Source organism: Tamandua tetradactyla, chromosome 6, assembly GCF_023851605.1.
Source record: "Tamandua tetradactyla isolate mTamTet1 chromosome 6, mTamTet1.pri, whole genome shotgun sequence".
Classification (NCBI taxonomy): domain Eukaryota; kingdom Metazoa; phylum Chordata; class Mammalia; order Pilosa; family Myrmecophagidae; genus Tamandua; species Tamandua tetradactyla.
This window is the reverse complement of record NC_135332.1, coordinates 113,951,980-113,973,193: the sequence shown is the minus strand read 5'-3', so window position 1 is coordinate 113,973,193 and position 21,214 is coordinate 113,951,980. Positions and strand designations below refer to the sequence as shown.

General features: G+C 37.2%; 1 protein-coding gene and 1 pseudogene across 6 annotated transcripts in view; both read left to right on the top strand.

Annotated features, from left to right (window-relative positions):
- The window catches only part of NCOA2 (nuclear receptor coactivator 2), a 331,589-nt gene extending 320,988 nt beyond the window's left edge, over positions 1-10,601 (top strand). For 4 of the 6 annotated variants that reach the window (XM_077166965.1, XM_077166966.1, XM_077166968.1 and 1 more), the window contains one exon: positions 6,726-10,600. In XM_077166965.1, coding sequence (XP_077023080.1) covers positions 6,726-6,737 — 12 coding nt within the window. In that variant the 3' untranslated portion in view covers positions 6,738-10,600. Of the gene's footprint in view, positions 1-6,725 lie in introns of all 6 variants that reach the window. The other 2 variants (XM_077166969.1, XM_077166970.1) reach the window with 1 other exon arrangement.
- Positions 10,602-17,012: 6,411 nt separating this feature from the next.
- LOC143686803 (histone-binding protein RBBP4 pseudogene) lies at positions 17,013-18,516 on the top strand (annotated as a pseudogene).
- The last annotated feature ends 2,698 nt before the right edge of the window (positions 18,517-21,214 follow it).

Sequence of the window (21,214 nt, the reverse complement as noted above, 5' to 3'; positions counted from 1 at the left end):
CATCTTGAATAACAAGGTGATATCTACTTAATGTGTAAGAATAACGTCCAGGATAACTTCTCGACTGTTTGGAATCTCTCAGCCATTGACACTTTGTCTCATTTCACTCTTCCCCCTTTTGGTCAAGAAGGTTTTTTCAATCCCTTGACACTGAGTCTCAGCTCATTCTAGGGTTTTTCTCAATCCCTTGATGCTGAGTCTCAGCTCATTCTAGGATTTCTGTCCCAGGCTGCCAGGAAGGTCCACACCCCTGGGAGTCATGTCCCACATAGACAGGGGAAGGGTGGTGGGTTTGCTTGTTGTGTTGAATGGAGACAGAGGCCACATCTGAGCAACAAAAGAGGCTCTCCTGGGGGTGACTCTTAGGCCTTAATTTTAAGTAGGTTTGACCTATCCTTTGTGAGGTTAAGTTTCATATGAATAAACCCTAAGACTGGGGGCTCAGCCTATAGCTTTAGTTGTCCATACTGCCTGTTAGAATGTCAAGAATTCAACTTGGGGAAGTTGAATTTTACCCCGTTCTTACCATTCCCCAAAGGGGACTTTGCAAATACTTTTCCAGTCACTGATCAAATCACTCTGGGATTCATCAGGGCATCACTCTGGACAAACCAACAAAATCTCCTGTCATACCCAAGGTTCCATGTACTTTTGGTGTTCAACCAAGCTATCTACATAAGTTATATTAGGAAATGCACTATTCAAAATATAAATTTTGTACCAAATAAACATTTTTTGCTTTAGTCTCACACATAGGTTGAAATTTTTAAATATTAATTACCACCTATTTTCAGCACCCTGCAGTAATGACATTCTTTTATTCTTCCTCATGCAAAAACGTTTTTTTAATTTGTACATTTAGTCACTACCATTATATACACTAGGCATTCCTAGATTATACCATCTAATCTTTATTGTCTATCTTTCTTTCTGATTTCATTTATGCCCCCAGCACTCCTTCCTCTGTCATTCTCACATTCAGCTTCATTCAGTGTTTTAACATAATTATATTACAGTTAGGTAGCATTGTGCTGTCCGTTTCTGAGTGTTTATGTTCAGTCCTGTTGCACAATCTGTATCCCTTCAGCTCCAATTACCCAACATCTTACCCTATTTCTACCTACTGATGAACTCTGTTACGAACAAAATATCCCAAGTTTATTCACTAATGTCAGTTCATATCAGTGAGACCATACAGTATTTGTCCTTTCGTTTTTGGCTAATCTCACTCAGCATAATTTGGCCCTATTTTTTGCATTGAACACCCTTTAGGTGTAGCAAAGAATTAGTTATGTTAGAGGAAACTTTTATTTATTTTTGCTTTTAAAGAGGAGGAAGAGGAACTACCTTCAGTTGTTCTCTCCCTTAATTATGTCTATGTTTATTCTTTCTAAGTGTTTTCTATATTCTATTGTTTAGACAGCAATCTTGTGTATCATTTGTATTTGTATTATTTGCTTATTACTTTAAATACCTGTTTTATGGAAAATGATGCTACTATGTTCAACTGAATCTTTTTTGTTTTGTTTTGTTTTTGTTGATATTTCTTTTATTCTTCAGTGTCTTTTTCTTTTTTATTAATTTTTTAATTTTTTAAAAATATAACAAACTAATACATTCTTAACTTTTTTATCGTTTTATTCTACATATATAATCAGTAATTCACAATATCATCAACATAGTTGCATATTCATCACCATGACCATTTCTTAGAGCATTTGCATCAATTCAGAAAAAGAAATAAAAAGACAACAGAAAAAAAAACTCATACATACCATACGCCTTACCCCTCCCTTTCATTGATCGCTAGCATCTCAATCTAAATTTATTTTAGCATTTGTTCCCCCCTGGTTTATTTTTATTCCATATGTTTTACTCATTTGTTGATAAGGTAGATAAAAGGAGCATCAGACACAAGGTTTTCACAATCACACAGTCACATTGTGAAAGCTTTATCATTACACAGTCATCTTCAAGTAACGTGGCTACTGGAATACAGCTCTACATTTGCAGGCAGTTCCCTCCAGCCTCTCCATCACATCTTGACTAACAAGGTGATATCTAATTTAATGCGTAAGAATAACCTCCAGGATAACCTCTCGACTCTGTATGGAATCTCTCTGCCATTGATACTTCATTTTGTCTCATTTACTCTTTCCCCTTTTGGTCGAGAAGGTTTTCTCAATCTCCCTTGATGCTGAGTTTCAGCTCATTCTAGGATTTGTGTCCCAGGCTGCCAGGAAGGTCCATACCCCTGCGAATCATGTCCCATGTAGACAGGGGGATGGCAGTGAGTTTGCTTGTTGTGTTGGCTGGAGAGAGAGGCCACATCTGAGCAACAAAAGAGGTTCTCTTGGGGGTGACTCTTAGGCCTAATTTTAAGTAAGCTTGACCTATCCTTTGTGGGGTTAAGTTTCATATGAACAAACCCCAAGATTGGGAGCTCAGCCTATTGCTTTGACTGTCTACACTGCTTGTGAGAATATCAAGAATTCAACTTGGGGAAGTTGAATTTTACCCCTTTCTCACCATTCCCTGAAGGGGACTTTGCAAATACTTTTTTATTCACTTCACCCAAATCTTAAAACAATAGAATAATTAATTAGTGCTTAGGACCTAGCTGAGTTGTATGCCCAATAGCAGATGTATTACAGGGAGGGCTCTGTGAGCGGTTTGACAGAGAGCCAGGTAAGTAGGACTTTGGCCCTTTTATGATAAGGGATATAACCCTTAGCAGTAGATCACTCTCTTTTTAAAAGTTCTCTCTGTCTCTTAGTTGTTAATATTACCACTCAAGCTTTAAAAGTAGTGTGAGTTTAATTAAAATTTTAATGACATGTTAGTTTTCTAAATGTGGTTTCTCTTATTATAAAGAACCACTGTCACAGATGGTGGAGATGTTGACTGTGTGTGGGAGTCCATATGTGTTGTCTGTACGTGCTCAGATGGTATAATATTATGTGCCCAAATGTACAGAAGCCCATTTAAATGGTTAACGTGCTTATACAGTAAGCCAGACAGAAAATGGGACATATTGCGTACTGACTATGTGTTTAGATTCTTCATGTGCTATCAGTAGAAGTTGGAAGAGCCCTGTGGCTATGGATCCTGAAGCAGCCTTGGGGCTATATGTGCAGAACGGAGAGGCTTGCCACCTGGGGTTCGTGTCCCGCTGGAATGATATTAAGTGATAATTAAGCTCCCATGAAGGACAGCCCATTTTAACCCAAAAGTGCCAGGAAACTTAACCTCTGAGCCCTTCATACATGTATGGGGAAAAAAAGTGCATCTGGGAGGCTAGGATCACATTTCCCTTCCTGAGTCTATCACTGCAAGCTCCAGACCTTCCCTCCCTCTCCTTTCAGTGAGTAGCTTTGTGGTCTAGGCCATCTTCAGCCCATACAGGCAGCCTAGAAAGCCACCTTGTAGAGATAGCCCCTCACAAGTCCTGTAGGGGTCAGGCCAATAGCCTTGTCTTCTATACTCGTGTTCTTCCAAGCGCCCCAGGAATAGATTTGGCTTATGTCCTTACTCTCCTTGGATGTCTTTTTCCCCCTTAGACTTTACCTCCAAGAAGAAAAGACTCACCTGCGGTAAAACAGAACATTCAGATGGTTCCGTATTCTGCCGTTTAAAGTGTTACAGAAACAACAACGCTTTATTTAGATTATCTCATTTAATCCATATCACAGCCATATGGTATAACTACTATTTTGAGAACTTAAGTGACTTCTCCATGTTCCCATGACACCAACAAGTAAATCCAGACAGGCTGACCTCGGATTGTGCATTCTGTGTGTGCCCGCACTCTCCCACCCATCTCCCTCCAGGAGTTTTTCTTTTTTTTTCTTTTTTTTTCTTTTTTGCAGATAACAATGGAGAAATCCAAAAAGAAATAAATTATTTCCTTCCTTGGTGTTATTCCCTTCTCTCTTTTTACATAGATCTTGAGGGGAAGAGAAAGATGCTCACAAATCCTAGTGGGTTAGACAGTAGAGATTCAGCTACATATTTGTAAGACAGACTCAGGAGGAGCCTCTGAAGTGTGCCAGGTTCTCCATACATATTTCAGTCTTCCTAGCATTTTCAGCTGAGGAAGCTGAATCTCGTAGGATTAGATCATTTCCTCAAGGTCACAAAACTAGTATGTGGTTGGATTAGGGAAATAGTGACCAAGTCCAATAAACCTAGGAAGAGAAGAGTGGATTGGAGAAGGGCAGGCCTCCAGGTAACAGCAGTAAGAGGAATGGGAGAAGGGTGAGGAGGAACGGCTTAAGCAGCACCGCAGAGAGCTGGTGCGGGCATGGAGGAGAGGGCAGGTGTCAGGTGGGCTGGCAGAACCAAAGGGTTTGCCTTAGCACACATCCAAGTGCCTGACTAAACCCAGGCTGGAAAGATGAGCGTGAGAGGCACATTTCTGTCAATAAAAGTTTTCTCTCCATCAAAGTGTCTTTGGGACTCCATGGTAAAAATTCTCTCTGTTGTCATCTAGTCTGGGCCAATTCTGCCCCACCACTTTTTCTTTTTTCCCCGGCTCCCCTCTTGAATCTTGTTCATCCATCTGTACTTTGTTTCCTGCTGAGAACAGTCTGTCATAGACACTCCTGTTGTTCCCTTGTACAGTATATCCCTTCTAATCCCTGAGTAATAACTGGAAATTACTTTGCATTTGTCACCGTATTACTGATGTCTGAGCAGATAAGGATTCAGTAAGCTTTATCCTCTGTGTTTCTGTAATATAGTATGCTTCTGTTATGAATCAGGGAATTTTTTTCAGCATTTTATTGATCATCTGGTTCCATTTGTTGAACTAGAAAGCACTGTGATCCATTATTAATTAAATCCGTGTTCTGTTTATCTTGAAGTGAAGATTATAATTGTTCCTTGCTGTAAGTAGAGCAAATACATGTAACTGTAGATTTACCAAAACACTATTCAGAGAAGGGCATATATTTATATTTTGCATATATATTTAAACATTTTAACTTTTAGTTTACTGCTTGGCATCATGGCTCTTGCATAAAGTATAATTGTAATTAATTATATTTACTGCTACTCTGGAAATTGATCCCTAGAGTAGCAAGGATTGGCTTTTAGTTGATGATAATGATAATAGCGGTGATGACATTTACTGAGTACTTATTATGTCCCAGAAACTGTTTAAACACTTTATGTGCATCATTTCCTTTAATCCTCACAACAGCCCTAAAAAGAGTTAGGTACAAAAAGATTAAAGACTCCCCACCCCACGTGACACAGCCAAATGCCAGTGTCTCTCCAGGGCTGCTTACCATACTCAACATTCTCTTTTACTGACAGATTCTGACCAAGTGCAGCTTATTGATGTCCGTCCATTTGACAGTGTACTGTCTTACAGCTCCTGAACCCCATAAATGTAATACAATATGGTTATGTCTCAGGAAAATTATTTTCTTCCAGAATAACTAGAGAATTCAGGCTTTTTTCCCTATTCCAAATCAGAGCCGTGGAGTATTTCTGTATTAAATCACATAAGTAACTCAAATTAGGAATAAATACATTATTCAGTTTTAGATTATAGAGAAGATCTTTTCTAAAAGAAAAATCACAGGTATTCTCCTTATCTAATTTTTCAAGCTTAGAAGAATTATGCGCCTGACTGGGTGCTAATAGAATTCTACCTTTGACCATTAGAATTCATAATCTAGCTTTCTTTTCCCCAGATACTCTTTTCAGAGTGCCAAGGTGAAATAGATTATTTGGGGACTTTCTTCCTACCTAATTTTTCTCTGATGTGTTAGAATTCTGTGACTAAATATCCAAATCCCAGAAGCAGTTGTATGTTCCCAGCACACCCTAGCATACCTATGAACACAGTTTATTTTAATTTGTGATTTGTCTGCCTTGTCTATTCGGCAGTTTTTGTGATAGCAGTGATCATGAATGTCTTGCTAATGTTATATCCCCAGAACCTGGCATATAGCAGATGCTTAATATTTGCCTAATGATTGAAAACTTTTAGCGGGTAGGTAATCAATCACCAAAGGAAAGCATTGACAGATATACTTGCACCAACCAAGGGAACATCTCCACGAATTCTTGCTTGGTACAACCCCTAGTATGCAGTAATTCAAATCGTCAGTGCACAGCAACCAAAGGCTAGCAAGAACACCCCTAGAATCAAAACCCAGGTTTATTTACCTTACCAAAGCCAAGGAGAACACACCACATAGAACCAAGTAGGGGAGACTTGGGAGGAACGTTTTATAGTGTGTGGTCTTGTACAGATGACTTTGAGGAGGAATTAGGAAAGTGGTAGCGTCCTCTAGATGAATGCTGTCTAACAGCCAGGGCAGTTCACCCAGGTGGGTATCGCAGTAATCTTTGTTGAAAAGGTGGGAGAAAGGAAATTCAACTAGGATATCATTGGTAAGAAAGCAGCAGTCATTCAGACAGAGAAATTGATAGTCCATTCATGGCTAAGGTATGACCTTGTCTGTGTCCTACAAGAAAGATTGTGTATGATCTGTTGGCCTCATCCTTGCCTCTTTGGAACATTGTGTTCAGATAGGAAGGTCACCATCTGCTTGTCTACATCAAAATCCAGTGTAACTCATCCAGATGCTGCTTCATAATTTACATTATTTAAAACAGCCAAGTATTTTGATGTTTCTGTGATGGGCTTTGTGACATTTTTACCAAAAGTCAGAGGTTTTTCATGACTTTCTCTTTCTGTTTCCCTGCAGAAATACTGCTGACACTGAAAGTAGCTGGTTACTTTTTTCTTCAGCTGACCGGGCTCACTTGCTCAAAACATTTACCAGTCTGGAGAGCTGCGTGTATTTGTTTTGACCCAACTGACCTGCCAGCCGGTTCTGCCAGAGCAAGATGAGCAGACAGGCCTCAGCTTTGGCTCCCCAAGTGGAGTCCACTCAGCTGTTGCAGGAGGAGCTGCCTCTTCTCTTGACAGTCTGAAGCTCGCGTCCAGACAGTTGCTCAGTCTGCTCACTGCATTCACCTTAGTGCAACTTAGATCTCTCCTGCAAAGTAAATGTTGACAGGCAAATTTCATACCCATGTCAGATTGAATGTATTTAAATGTATGTATTTAAGGAAAACAACCATGCTCTTGTTCTGTTCCTGTTTGGTTCCAGACACTGGTTTCTCGCTTTGTTTTCCCTGGCTAATCAGTCTGGTACAAAAGGTCTTTAAGATATCATCTGGGGAAGAAAAGAATTTTTTTTAAGAATCTAACGGTGTTTTAAGCTAAAGCCTACATTTGGGTTAGAAACAGAGCAGACTCCATGGACAGCGCTGTACGGCACAGAAACATCCAGCGAGCGAAGACAATAAAGTCATTCGTATCGTTGTAGAAAGCTCTAAAGACTACATTGGAAAGAGTTTCCATTATTGGATAGATGAAAAGGAGCCCGTGAGAGGGCTGTTAATATTAACAAATATTTTTTCCTTTGTTAAAGAAAATCAAGTTCACCTAAATTATGAATCAAGAAGAAATATTTTTCACTTCCAAATTAAGTTCCCTTTAGGTTTATTCAGAGAGCTTGAATTAGCAGTTTCTGTTTCATTTCTAATCCTGCCTCTTCCCTTCTCCTCTCCTCCTCAGTTCTCCCCACTGTCATTCATTTTTCAAAAAATAAAATAAAAGCATCAGAAACCAGGTAAGCCCTTTATTTCCTTAAATGTTTTGGCAACCACTTATCAGTCAATTAAATACTGGGTTTCAGGAAAACGCATTTATTGGCAAGGAGAGGAGCAAAGTTAGGACTTGTTAACAATCAAACTAAGGGTACCTGCTTTGGAAGCATGTTAATTCTGTTCCCCAGCAACTCTGGCCAATAAAATGGGAGAAAATAATAGTGTGTTTAAAATTTACAGCAGATATCACTACAGATTTAACCACCATCATGTGTTTTTTTATTTTTTATTTTTAGCAGTGCTGACTAAGCCGAAGTTTTGTAAGGTACATAAAATTCAATTTATATGTAAACAAGCAATAATTTAAGTTAAGAACGTAAATGTTTAATTGTATAATTTTTGTGAAGTCTGCATATTGTGGAATTGACTAAAAAATGAGGTACTTCAGTATTAAATTAGGTATCTTCATAGCAATGTCTCCTAAAGGTGTTTTGTAAAGGATATCAATGCCTTGATTAGACCTAATTTGTAGACTTAAGACTTTTTATTTTCTAAACCTTGTGATTCTGCTCATAAGTCATTTATCTAATCTATATGATATGGATATATGCAGCCGCTGTAGGAACCAGTTCTTGATTTTTATATGTTTATATTCTTTCTTATTGAACCTTAGAAAGACTACCTGTACTAAGCAGGCCACTTTTATGGTTGTTTTTCTTGTTCACTCTAGTAGGGGAATAATCTTTTATTAATTGGCATCAGTTTAAGACAACTGCAATACCAAGCAACTGATGACCTTTTTTTGAGCTATTTCTCCCCAACCCCCCTACTACACAAACTTTCTTACCTAAATTTCAGAATGATGTCTTTTTGATGTCTAAAAAGCAAAGCATTTTGTAATATCTCATTAGCCAGGCCTTTTAGGAACAGAGAGGTTTTTCCCTGAAATCTGATTGTTTATTGTGGCAGGGTGAAAAATGTACAAACTACCCCTATTTATATTTGTATCTCTCTATATGTGTACAGCTTATGGACATATAGAAAGAGATATAACCCAAAGATAAACGATAAATAGTCTGAAAGTGTTGCTCCATACTAAAGAAATTTTCTGGAAATTTGCATTTCAATATTTGTTTCCACTTGAGAGGGATCTCAATACAGGGAGGTGGCCAAGGAATAGCATTTCTCAGTGGCCACCAGTTCATATGTCCCACTCAAAAGGCTCTGCTTTCTCAACCAGACCACTGGGTTGCCCAACTGTGATGGAACAAAGGAGCAGCTGTTGGCCCTGAACTCCGTGACTTTGTTGGTATACTGAGTCTTAACGTTACACACAAGTTAACACGACCCATTTTGAATTGATTTTTAGAAATCTGTGAATTAGAATGACTTTAACTTCACACAGCGCAAAACAGAAATGGAGTTTACCTTGACTTTGTTTTCTTTTGGGTTTTAAGCCACTTTTCACTGTAACACCGTCCAAAAATATCTCTGTCTTTTAACGTCAATCCCAATTCAGGCAAATCTGTGATACTGGTAATTTAGAATAATTCAGGATCATTACTGTTATGAAGGAAAAGAGATTATAAATTCTCTTATGGCTCTGATCAGGTAATCGATTTTGCTTTACATCTAATTAGTAGAAGAAAGTAAGTGAAGAAATCCTCTGATCATATTGATCACTATAGAAGCAAAAGCCAAATCAATTCCCTTCATTATCAGTATTTCCCATGCTGTACACAGTAAATTTGTTAGGCTGAGTACTTGGTTTTTATTTAATAGAACAAATAATCAGTGTTTTACTTATATTACTAAATGTGAAAAACACATAATGTGAAAAGTATACATACATTAACTTGGTTGTAAAACTCATTTAAGTGTTCATGTAATGTGGTAAGTTTAAAAAGTGAAGTGAGCTGTTTTAATACAATGAATTCGTTAGACTCAAAGATTTAAATACCCTCTCCCCCCTTCCCCATGTGTATCTTTTATGGCCTGTAATAATTGAAAGCAATGTTTTTGCAGTTTATATAATGCAATTTTTAATCTGTGTTTAAAAACATGGAGTTCATATGGGCTTAAAACATGAACTGGGTGGTACAGATCCACTTGCAGAACCCAAAGATACACAATCAATTTTGAAATGCAACTTAAGCCATTAATTGTTGGTGTGAATTTAAAATTTTCTAGTATTTGTATGGTAGTATGCTGCCTAAAAGCAAAGCATTCTCTGCACAAAAGAAAATTACTGTAGTGGCTTCAATTTTAATTAGAATTTTCTCCCTGGTATTTCTTTATAGACTAAAACAAAATCTTTTAAGTTTCTTAATACAGGTAAAAGCTATGTGCAAGAACCTCAAAATGCTAAAATCTAGCATAATGCCTTAGATCTGTTTTTAAGTCTTGTATATTCCTACATAGCTGTCCAATGTATTATATTTGTATAGTGAATTGTGTACAATTTTTGAATAAGTGCATCATCACTTTACCTTTATGTTGTTGAACAGTGATGATGATACATCTCTTCAAACATTTAACTGTCGGTTTTTTTCTTTGTCATTTGTGGATTTTATTTGTACAGTTCCTCATGAAGTTGCATCTGAGATGTGTGTATATGAAAAGATTATACAAGGGTAAAATTAAGCAATATATTAACTATGGTTCTTCAGGAGAAAGCTTACAGTGTTTCAGGTTGTGATTTATTTTCAAAATGGAGTTGACTCTGAACATCACTTTGTTCATCTGCATTGATGTTTGTATTTCTAGTGTGAGCAGTTTATGCAAAGGTAGATATATTCAAAGAAATTTTAAATACATTTATGCAAGTTAATATTGCTTTGCTGATGCTATTTGCTTATTTGATGTTAAATAATGCTATTGTAAATAAAGAATTCTGTTGTTATTGCATCATTTAATAAATTTTAATGCCTTCGGGTTTTACATGGCTTTAGAGATTTTTAATGTGTTTATATTGTACCTTCATTCATAATTGCATCTAAATTAAAAATACCTTCTTTGTAATTTAATAATTTCTTACATGTGTATGGTAGTTGACACTTCTCAGCAATTTAAACATATATGTATATTTATCAAGACCTTTAACATTTGTTATTTCTTTGATTCTCCCAATAAACACATTCTATAGATTTTCAGTTTGAAGCCAAGTAGGGGTGTGTCTTACATAACATTATCTAACAACTTAATGGCAAATACAGGCCAAATCTAGATCCCCTGAGTCCTAAATAATGCTACTACCATTTTCACATGGTGTTCTACCTTCTATCCCTGAGTCTTCAGAAACATTTATGAGACTAATGTTGGCTCCTGGTTGTTTTATTAAGGTTATATTACACATTAGAATATTCATAACAATTTAATACATTTATTAATTAATAGTTTATAAACTGTAAGTGCAGCACCTAAAAACCAAATATAAACTGCATGAAATAATTAGTAAATAGAATTTGTAAGTGTTTTAAAAGAGATACCAAAACAAAATGAGGAATTAGAAAAATCCATCAATGCTGTTAACTATATTAACAGATTAAAGGAAGGAAAAAACATATGATTAACTTTAATAGATGTCGTTTTGATAAATTTGCATAGAATAAATTCAGGCCCATTCATGAGAAAATCTCTAGGAAAAATAGAAGTAAATATCCTAAACTTATTAAAGGGTATCTCATGCAAACCCATTGAGATATATTAATTAATTGTGAGAAATTAAAAGTATTTGTTAAAAGTCAGGGCAGAACAAAGAGGCCCACTATCAGTGCTATTAAGAAATAAGGAATTAGTACTAGAATAGAAGAGGCAATACATTTTTGGGTTTTTTGTTTTTTAACATGGGCAGGCACCAAGAATCGAACCTGGGTCTCCGGCATGGCAGGCAAGAACACTGTCTATAGCAGAAACCGAGCTCTTGGAATTAATTTAAAAGCCCAAAAAGATGTCTAGAACACACAAAAACCAGTATCTCCTATCTACACTAATAGCCAAGGTTTTTTAATGTATTTTTAAATATCACTACTCATTGTAGCAAACGTTAGACAATGACTATAAAATACTATTACACCTAACAGGAAGTATGAAAAGACCTTTGTGAAGAAAACTGAGGTTTTGTTGAAACCAAAAAAATCCCTGAATAAATGCACAGGGCCCAATACTATAAAACTATTACTCTCTCAAATTCCTTACAATCAAAATCTGAAAAGTAAAATGTAATTATAAAATGAGGGCACAATATTTGAGAGCTTTTAGAAAAAATTATGTGGGACTTCTCTAACAAAACATTTTACAAAGTTGTTGTTTTGGTTTGTTAATGCTGCCAGAATGCAACATACCAGAAATGGAATAACTTTTAAACAGGGAATGTTGTAAGTTACAAGTTTACAGTTCTCAGACCATAAAAATGTCCAATTAAGGCATCCAGAGAAAGGTACCTTGACTCAAGAAAGGCCAATGTCTGTCACATGGGAAGGCACGTGGCTGGCTTCTGCTGGTCCTTGTTCCCAGTTCCATTGCTTCCAGCTTCTGATGCCACTGGTTTCCTCTCTGAGCGTCTGTGGTCCTTCTCTTTACTCCTCCAGGATGCACCTCTGCGTTCTGGCTTGCTTAGCATCTCACAGCAAGGCACATGACGACATCTGCTGGGCTCTAAATCTCCCAGCCTCTGTCTAGGCTTCTGCTCTCTGATGGTGCTCCAAGCTTCTCCATATCAGAGCTTCCACCCTCAAGGTCTGGCCCCACAAGATTGGATTTGGAAAGAAAATATGGTTTTTCTGGGACACATAACAATTTCAAACCAGCACAGTTGTATTGATTAGTATTGTGAAGTACTGATTCTAAAATGGATAAACAGAACAGAATAGAGCCCAGTAACGGATCCTTGAATATATGTAAATTTCCTCAAATATATGTAAATTTAATATTCGTTAGAGATGGCTACTAGAATATCAGGAATTCCCCAAATTGGAAAATTGAGTGTTTCCTCCTTTCTCCCCAGTCCCCCAAGGGGGCTTTGAAAATACTTTTTTATTCTCTGCCCAAATTAGTCTGGGATGTATTGCAGCATCACACTAACATATACAAACCATCAGGATCTCACACCCTATTCAAGATTCTGGGTAATTATGGTGTTCAAATAAACTAATCATACAAGTTAAATTAGATAATGCACTACCAAAAATATAAATTTTGCACCAAATACACATCTCTTCCTTTTTTCTCCAACAGAGGTTCAAGTTTTAAAATATGGACCATATCATTCTTTAATCCTGTATTCTGATTTACCTTAGTCCTATCCAAATCAGCTTTCTTCATATCCCTATTTGCAGTTTGATCACTTTTTTTTAACAGTTGCTCTATGGGGTAATGCTGACTTTCCTAGCTTCAGTGTTCTAACTCAGAGTCTTAGGTGTGGGATAGATCCCTGAAGTTTTAAGGAATGACTAGGTTGTACTCAATAACTCAGTATCTCAAAATTTAGAAATAGCAGTTACAACCCCTGAATATATGTGACTGCTCTAAGAGCTTACAATCTGGAACCCATTACTGTAGGCCCCAAATTGATAAAAATCCATGTTCTTAACTTCAATTCTCTGAATTTCCACATGATAGTCCATATGAATGAGGCATATTTGTCTTTTTGTTTCTGCCATTTCATTCAATTTACTGTCCTTAAGGTTCACTCACCTAGTTGCATGCCTCACACCTTCATTCATTCTTGCAGTTACTTAGTAGTGTGTTGTATGTATACACCACAGTTCCCCCTTAGGCCCTCTCCATCCATTGCAAATCACAAACACTGCCTCCATAAACACCAGTGTGCAAATGTCCATTCCTGTCCCCACTCTGTTCCTCCAGGAACAGGGTTGCAGGTTCATATGGCAACCCCACCCCTAGCCTCCTGTGGAACTAGCACAGTGCCCTCCAAGGGGCTGCACCTCTCAGCTTCCCCACCAACAGTGAATAGGTGCATCTCTTTCTCCACATTTTCTCTAGCACTTGTTTCTGTTCATTTTAAACAATTTTATTTGCACATCATAAGTAAATTGAATGAATGAAAAGATATCTGTGATATCTTCTATTTTTCTATGTATTCTTCTAAATTATTCTTTATGCTCTTCTAGTGTCTTCTTGATATCCAACCTAAGTAATTAGACATGCCTTTGCCACCATAATCTATATGAAGACATTTCCTTTTCTTCCTCAAAGAATCCATACCCAACCCACTGGGTTTTGAAGGCTTATAAATGAAAAAGTATAAAATATCTTAATTTTTACATTTATAGCAGTTTGAAATGATATTTGAGGTATCTATTGAGCTAAATAAAATATGTTATTAAAATTAATTTCACCTGTTTATTTTTATTTTTAAATATGGCTGCTAGAAAATTTATAACTCATGTTATATTTCTATTGAACAATGTTGCTTTAGAGATTGCAATCTGTATCCTTAATTAATCTACTCAGCTTATATTTACCACTTGATGCAAAATGTAAGAATCCTGTAACCATATGATTTTATTTACCCCCTCCTTTTTTTTTATGCTTACCTCTTCATAGGTATACCTACATGCCAATATAACCCCCACTGTACGTTGTTAAAAAGGTTTGTTTCATTTATGTGTGGATTTTTTTTTTATTAAGAGAAAAAGTCTTTTATATATATCCGCATTATTTTTCACTTACAGTGCTCTTCATTTCTTCCTGCAATCTGAGTTCCCATCTGATATTTCTCTGTAGCCTGGAAAACATTTCTCGTAGTTCAAGGCTCCTGGTGATAAATTCCATAAATTTTATTTCTCTGAATATGTCTATTTCATTTTCATTCTTGAATATTTTCACTTGATATTGACTTCTGAGTTGACAGTTTTTTTTTTCCTTTCAGCATTTTAATTATATTATCGCATTAACTTCTGACCGACATTCTTTACAACAAGAAGTCAGCCTTTCACGTTTTTCTTCTATATGTAGTGTGTCATTTTTCTCTGACCGCTTTCAAGATTTCACTCTTTGATTTTCAGCACTTTGTATATGGTGTGCCTATGTGTAATTTTCTTTGTATCCCACTTAAGTTTTACTGGGATTCTTGGATCTGCACATTTTGCCTTTCACCAAATTTGGAAGTTTTTGAACCACTATTTCTTCATATACATTTTTTTTTCTATTCCATGATCTCTCTTCTTTTGGAACCTCAGTTACGTGTGTATTAAATGTTTTATCTTCAAATTCACTATAAAACATTTAATATACATTTCCAATTTGCTGTTATATGCAGGAGGATTGGTCCAATGTGAGGTAATCCACTAATGGATGCGAAAGTATCTCCAATTTGCTATTAAGCACACTTAGTACTTTTTAAATTTCAGATTAAAAATTTAGTTCTGTATTTCCATTTGGATCTCTTTTTATGCTCTCTATTTATCTGCTGGAATTTCCTATATGTTCATTCATAAGGAGTTTATTTTTCCTTAAGTACTTGAACAAAGTTATCCTTTAAAATCCTACTTTTTCCAACATCTGAGTCATCTTAAGATGCGTCTCCATTAATTGTCTTTTCTCTTAAGTATGGATCTTTTCCTCTCTCTTGTTTGTGTAATAATTTTAGGCTGTAGCCTGTACATTGTGAATTATATATTATATGTACTATGTATTTGTTAGATTTCCCTGAAAAATATTAACTTTTGTTTTGTTTTGTTTTGTTTTAGCAGGCCGAGCTCAAACTCCAAACTCTGTCTCCCCTCCCAGTCAGTGGGTAGCAGCTGAAATTTCTGTCTAGTGTTGTTGCCTTAACTATACTGCTTGCAGTCTGCCCCATTTGTGTATAGTTCTGGGGCCAGCCATAGATTGAGACAGTTAAGAAAGAGGATTTAGGGCTTCCCTCTGTTTTTCCTTCTTTCCAGGATTTCCCTTCTACTTTTCAATCTGGCAACAAGCCCTGTTGTCTGAAAACTGGATTTCTGTTTGAATTCTAGCCATTCAATTCAGCACTGACGGGGGCCTGCCCTTGGGCAAAAGCAAACAAACAAAAAAACATGAAAAGAGAAATACCTAATACCATTCCCTTCTTCCATTTGTTGACTTCTCTGTTTTCCGGCTTGCTTTTTATTGCTCTCCAAGCGATTATAATTATTATATGCAAGAGGATTGGTCCAATGTGAGTTATTCCACTGTTTATGGATGCAGAAAGCCTCAATTATATATTTTTTCAGTTATTATCTCTTCTTACTATAAATTCTATGTAATTCTTTTTCAAGTCTGGCCACTTTTTATGACTTCCTCTTTCCTGTCAGTATTTTCAAGCTTGTCTTTTATTTATTTAAACATACTTAGTTGTTTTATAATCTGGATCTGATAATCCTAATCCTGAGGTGATGCCAGTCTATTTCTGCCATATTTAATTTCTTTTTGTTCAGACTCATGGTGCTTTGTTTTCTTGTGTTCTTGGTTATTTTTAAACATAAGCTAGTCCCTCTCCTTGAAAAGTATTTCATGGATTCCATGAAACCGAGGAGATGACACTCCAGAGAAAATTTTTACTGTTTCTTACGGATGTCTAGGGGCGCTACCAGTCTAGGGCTACTATAAACCAAATTCAATGCTAGAGGTTTTTTTTGACCACCCAGAATTTGTGATTTGGGGCTGAAAAGACACAAGGAGGCAGCTTATAGTTAGAACTTCTCATGGATTCGTTCCCCCATCCACCCACTCTGCTTAGCACCAAAACTACTCCCTTTATAAGCCCCTTGGCCATGGTGAAGGGTGTTGTACCTTCAAGATCTAGCCTTTTAGGATCCCCCTATAAAGGGTATAGGTGGGGTCGTTTTAAATTCCTAATTATGAGCAATCCCTAGGGTAGTAGTTCTTATCAGCTCCTATGGAGGAAGCTTTTCCAAACTTAGCACAAAACGAAAAATCTATTTTTAAAAAAGATCGATAATGCCAACTATATAAAAATCAAACCTTTTTGCATGCACATGTATATACACACAGTCACATAAGAACACACAATAAAATAAATGACTAATGAAAAGCCAGGAGAACTTTGTAATATAAATTATTAATTTCCTTTCTATATCAATAAAAAAATTTAATTGAAAAAATGATCAAAGAATGTGAACCACTAACAGGAAAAGAAATACAATGATTTTTATGAAAATGCTCAACCTCATCCTAAGGTAATGCAAATAAATGGTTTTTTCATGTATCGCTTGGGCAAATATTATAAAGACTGATATATATATATTGTGTCAGTGAAGACATAGAGAAGGAAATGGGCAGTCTCCACTCTGAAAATGAAATTGGCATGTTTCTGAAGGGAAATCTCAAACCATGTATTAAAATACTCAAGTCACATGCTCTTTGACCTCATAATGCCACTAAATGGTTATACAGATATGATCACACTTGTGGAAAATTCTTATGTACACAATAGAGGCCGAGCATGCTACTCTGCAAACCCTCCCCCAGCACACATGCCCATGCACACACACACGCACTCACGCACACACACACACACCGCTGGCCTGTCCACCGTGACCAACAAGGAAGCAGCCTTTGATACAGTGGAAGAACATGATCAACAAGGAATACAAAATATGGAAAAAGAACACTCCCTTTCTTTACAATTTGGTCACGACGCATGCTCTGGAGCAGCCCTGCCTCACTGCACAGTAATTTCTAGAGGCAACCAGACCAAAAGGAAAAGATTACAGCATTTATCAACTTGTCCTGGGGACACACACATCAGATGAACAGAACCATCTTGTAATAGCCAGCATGCAGCTCCCTAATGATGCTCCGTTTGATGCATCACGCCACAATAGTGAGAAAAGTGAATTTGGAGGTTGGCTCAGTTAGTGCAAAAACTGAAATAGAAAGCAAGATAAACCATGAAGGAGAAGTGAACAGGGCCAATACATTCCCCAGAACCCTTGCATCACTGCACAAAGACTCCATCCAGTGACGGTCTTGTTTTTGATGACATGAAACACCCTTCTAAACCAGACCCTTCTGAGAGTGCAGCCTAGACTTAAGTCTCCATGGACATCAGAAGGAAGCATATGGGCTTTCTTGGAACCCAAATTTCAGTGGGCACTTACCTAATGCTTAAGATGAACATACTGTCTGCTTATGGGGCATAAGTGCCATTCCAAAAGAAGGAAAAGTGGTGGATGCAAAGACCGTATTTACAAGGCACACAGCTATAGTAGATGTTTCCTGGCCTCTGCTCCATGAGTCTCTGTTTGGGTCAGTTGCTGATGATAAGAAACTTAGAATCTGGGATACTTATTCAAACAATACTTCCAAACCAAGTCACTCATGATACTCGTAGTGCTGAAGTGAACTGCCCCTTTTTCAGTCCCTATGGTGAGCTTGTTCTTGCCACAGGATCAGCTGACAAGACCGTTGCCCTGTGGATCTGAAAATTTTGAAGCTCAAGTTGCATTCCTTTGAATCACATAGGATGTGAAATATTCCAGGTTCACTGTCACATAAGGATGAAATATTCCAGGTTCAGTTGTCACCTCACAGTGAAACTATTTTGTCTTCCAGTGATACTGATCATTGACTGACTGTCCAGGATTTAAGTAAAATTGTAGAGGAACAATCTCCAGAAGATGCAGAAGATGGGCCACCAGAGTTGTTATTTATTCATGATGGTCACACTGCCAAGATATCTGATTTCTCTTGGAATCCCAATGAACCTTGGGTGATTAGCTCTGTATCAGAGGACAGTATCATGTAAGTGTGGCAGATGGCAGAGATAATTTATACTGATGAAGTCCCTGATGTAAGTGTGGGTCCAGAAGGGTAAGGATCCAGTAGGTCTGCACTTGTGATTTTAAACTCTCCTTTTTCCCTCTCAACCCCTAAGATTGATTTGACACTTGTTTTTTGTTGTTGTTGTTTGTTTGTTTTGTTTTTTTTCTCTGGAAGATACTTTGTTCCTCTTTGAAATGGCAGGGAAAAGGGTCTGGAAGTTGGGGTAGGAGGCTCTTATTCTTTTGGCAGATCCTCTCAGTCATTATACATATTGCTGCACTGTTAAAAAGTATATGCTTCTCTGTAAAGTATTAAAAAAAAATTCCATGGATGAGATGGCTGAGGCCTCAGCTCAAGTATCTCCAAACACATGGTTGCCCATTCCCTAACCTTTCCAAGTGTCATTTCTTTTTTGTGTTGTGTGTGTGTGTGAGTTGACTTTTTTCTTTTTTCTTTTTTTATTATTAATTTTTAATTTTTTTTGAAAAATATAACAAACAAACATTCTTAACTTATGATCATTTCGTTCTATGTATATAATCAGTAATTCACAATATCATCACATAGTTGCATATTCATTGTCATGATCATTTCTTAGAACATTTGCATCAATTCAGAAAAAGAAATAAAAAGACAACAGTGTTCTAGTTTGCTAGCTGCTGGAATGCAATATACCAGAAACGGAATGGCTTTTAAAAGGGGAATTTGATGAGTTGCTAGTTTACAGTTCTAAGGCCGAGAAAATGTCCCAATCAAAACAAGTCTATAGAAATGTTCAATTTAAGGCATCCGGGGAAAGATACCTTGGTTCAAGAAGGTCAATGAAGTTCAGGGTTTCTCTCTCAAGTGAGAAGGCAAATGGCGAACACAGTCACAGCTTCTCTCTCGGCTGGAAGGGCATATGGCAAGCAAGGCATCATCTGCTACTTTCTCTCCTGGCTTCCTGTTTCATGAAGCTCCCTGGGAGGCATTTTCCTTCTTCATCTCCAAGGGTCTCTGGCTCATGGACTCTCTGCTTCGCGGTGCTGCAGCATTCTCTGCTCTCTCTGAATCTCTCATTCTCCAAAATATTTCCTCTTTTATAGGACTCCAATAAACCAATCAAGACCCACCCAAACGGGTGGAGACATGTTGTCCCCTAATCCAGTTTAACAACCATTCTTAACTAAATCACATCATCCAGGGAGATGATCTCATTACAGTTTCAAACATACAGTATTGAATAGAGATTATTCTATCTTTATGAAATGGGATTTATATTAAAACATGGCTTTTCTTAGGGGGCATGCTTCCTTTCAAACCAGCACAAACAGAAAAAAAAATCATACATACCATACCCCTTACCCCTCCCTTTCATTGATCACTGGCATTACAATATAAATTTATTTTAACATTTGTTCCCCCTATTATTTATTTTTATTTCATATGTTCTACTCCTCTGTTGACAAGGTAGATAAAAGGAGCATCAGACACAAGATTTTCACAATCACACAGTCACATAGTCACATTGTGAAAGCTATATCATCATACAATCATCTTCAAGAAACATGGCTACTGGAACACAGCTCTACATTTTCAGGCAATTCCCTCCAGCCTCTCCATTACATCTTGGTTAACAAGGTGATATCTAGTTAACATGCAGGAATAACCTCCAGGATAACTTCTCAACTCTATTTGGAATCTCTCAGCCATTGACACTTTATTTTGTCTCATTTCTTTCCCCCCTTCCCCCAACCCCTCCAGTCGAGAAGGCTCTCTCAATCCCTTCATGCCGAGTCTCAGCTCATTCTAGGATTTCTATCCCGGGCTACCAGGAAGGTCCACACCCCTGGGAGTCATGTCCCACATAGACAGGGAGAGGGTGGTGAGTTTGCTTGTTGTGTTGGCTGGAGAGAGAGGCCACATCTGAGCAACAAAAGAGGTTCTCTTGGGAGTGACTCTTAGGCCTAATTTTAAGTAGGCTTGACCTATCCTTTGTGGGGTTAAATTTCATATGAACAAACCCCAAGATTGGGGACTCACCCCATTGCTTTGGTGGTCTCCACTGCTTGTGAGAATATCAAGAATTCAACTTGGAGAAGACATAACCACTGACCTCACAGAAATAAAGGAGGTAATAACAGGATACTATGAACAACTTTACGCTAATAAATACAACAATTTAGATGAAATGTATGGGTTCCTGCAAAGGCATGAACAACCAACTTTGACTCAAGAAGAAATAGATGACCTCAACAAACCAATCACAAGTAAAGAAATTGAATCAGTCATTCAAAAGCTTCCTAAAAAGAAAAGTCCAGGACCAGACGGCTTCGCATGTGAATTCTAACAAACATTCCAAAAAGAATTAGTACCAACTCTCCTCAAAATCTTCAAAAAAATCGAAGTGGAGGGAAGGCTACCTAATTCATTCTATGAAGCCAACATCACCCTCATACCAAAACCAGGCAAAGATATTACAAAAAAAGAAAACTACAGACCAATCTCTCTAATGTTTATAGATGCAAAAATCCTCAATAAAATTCTAGCAAATCGTATCCAACAACACATTAAAAGAATTATACATCATGACCAAGTAGGATTCATCCCAGGTATGCAAGGATGGTTCAACATAAGAAAATCAATTAATGTAATACACCATATCAACAAATCAAAACAGAAAAATCCCATGATCATCTCAATTGATGCAGAGAAGGCATTTGACAAAATTCAACATTCTTTCCGGTTGAAAACACTTCACAAGATAGGAATACAAGGGAACTTCCTTAAAATCATAGAGGGAATATATGAAAAACCCACAGCTAATATC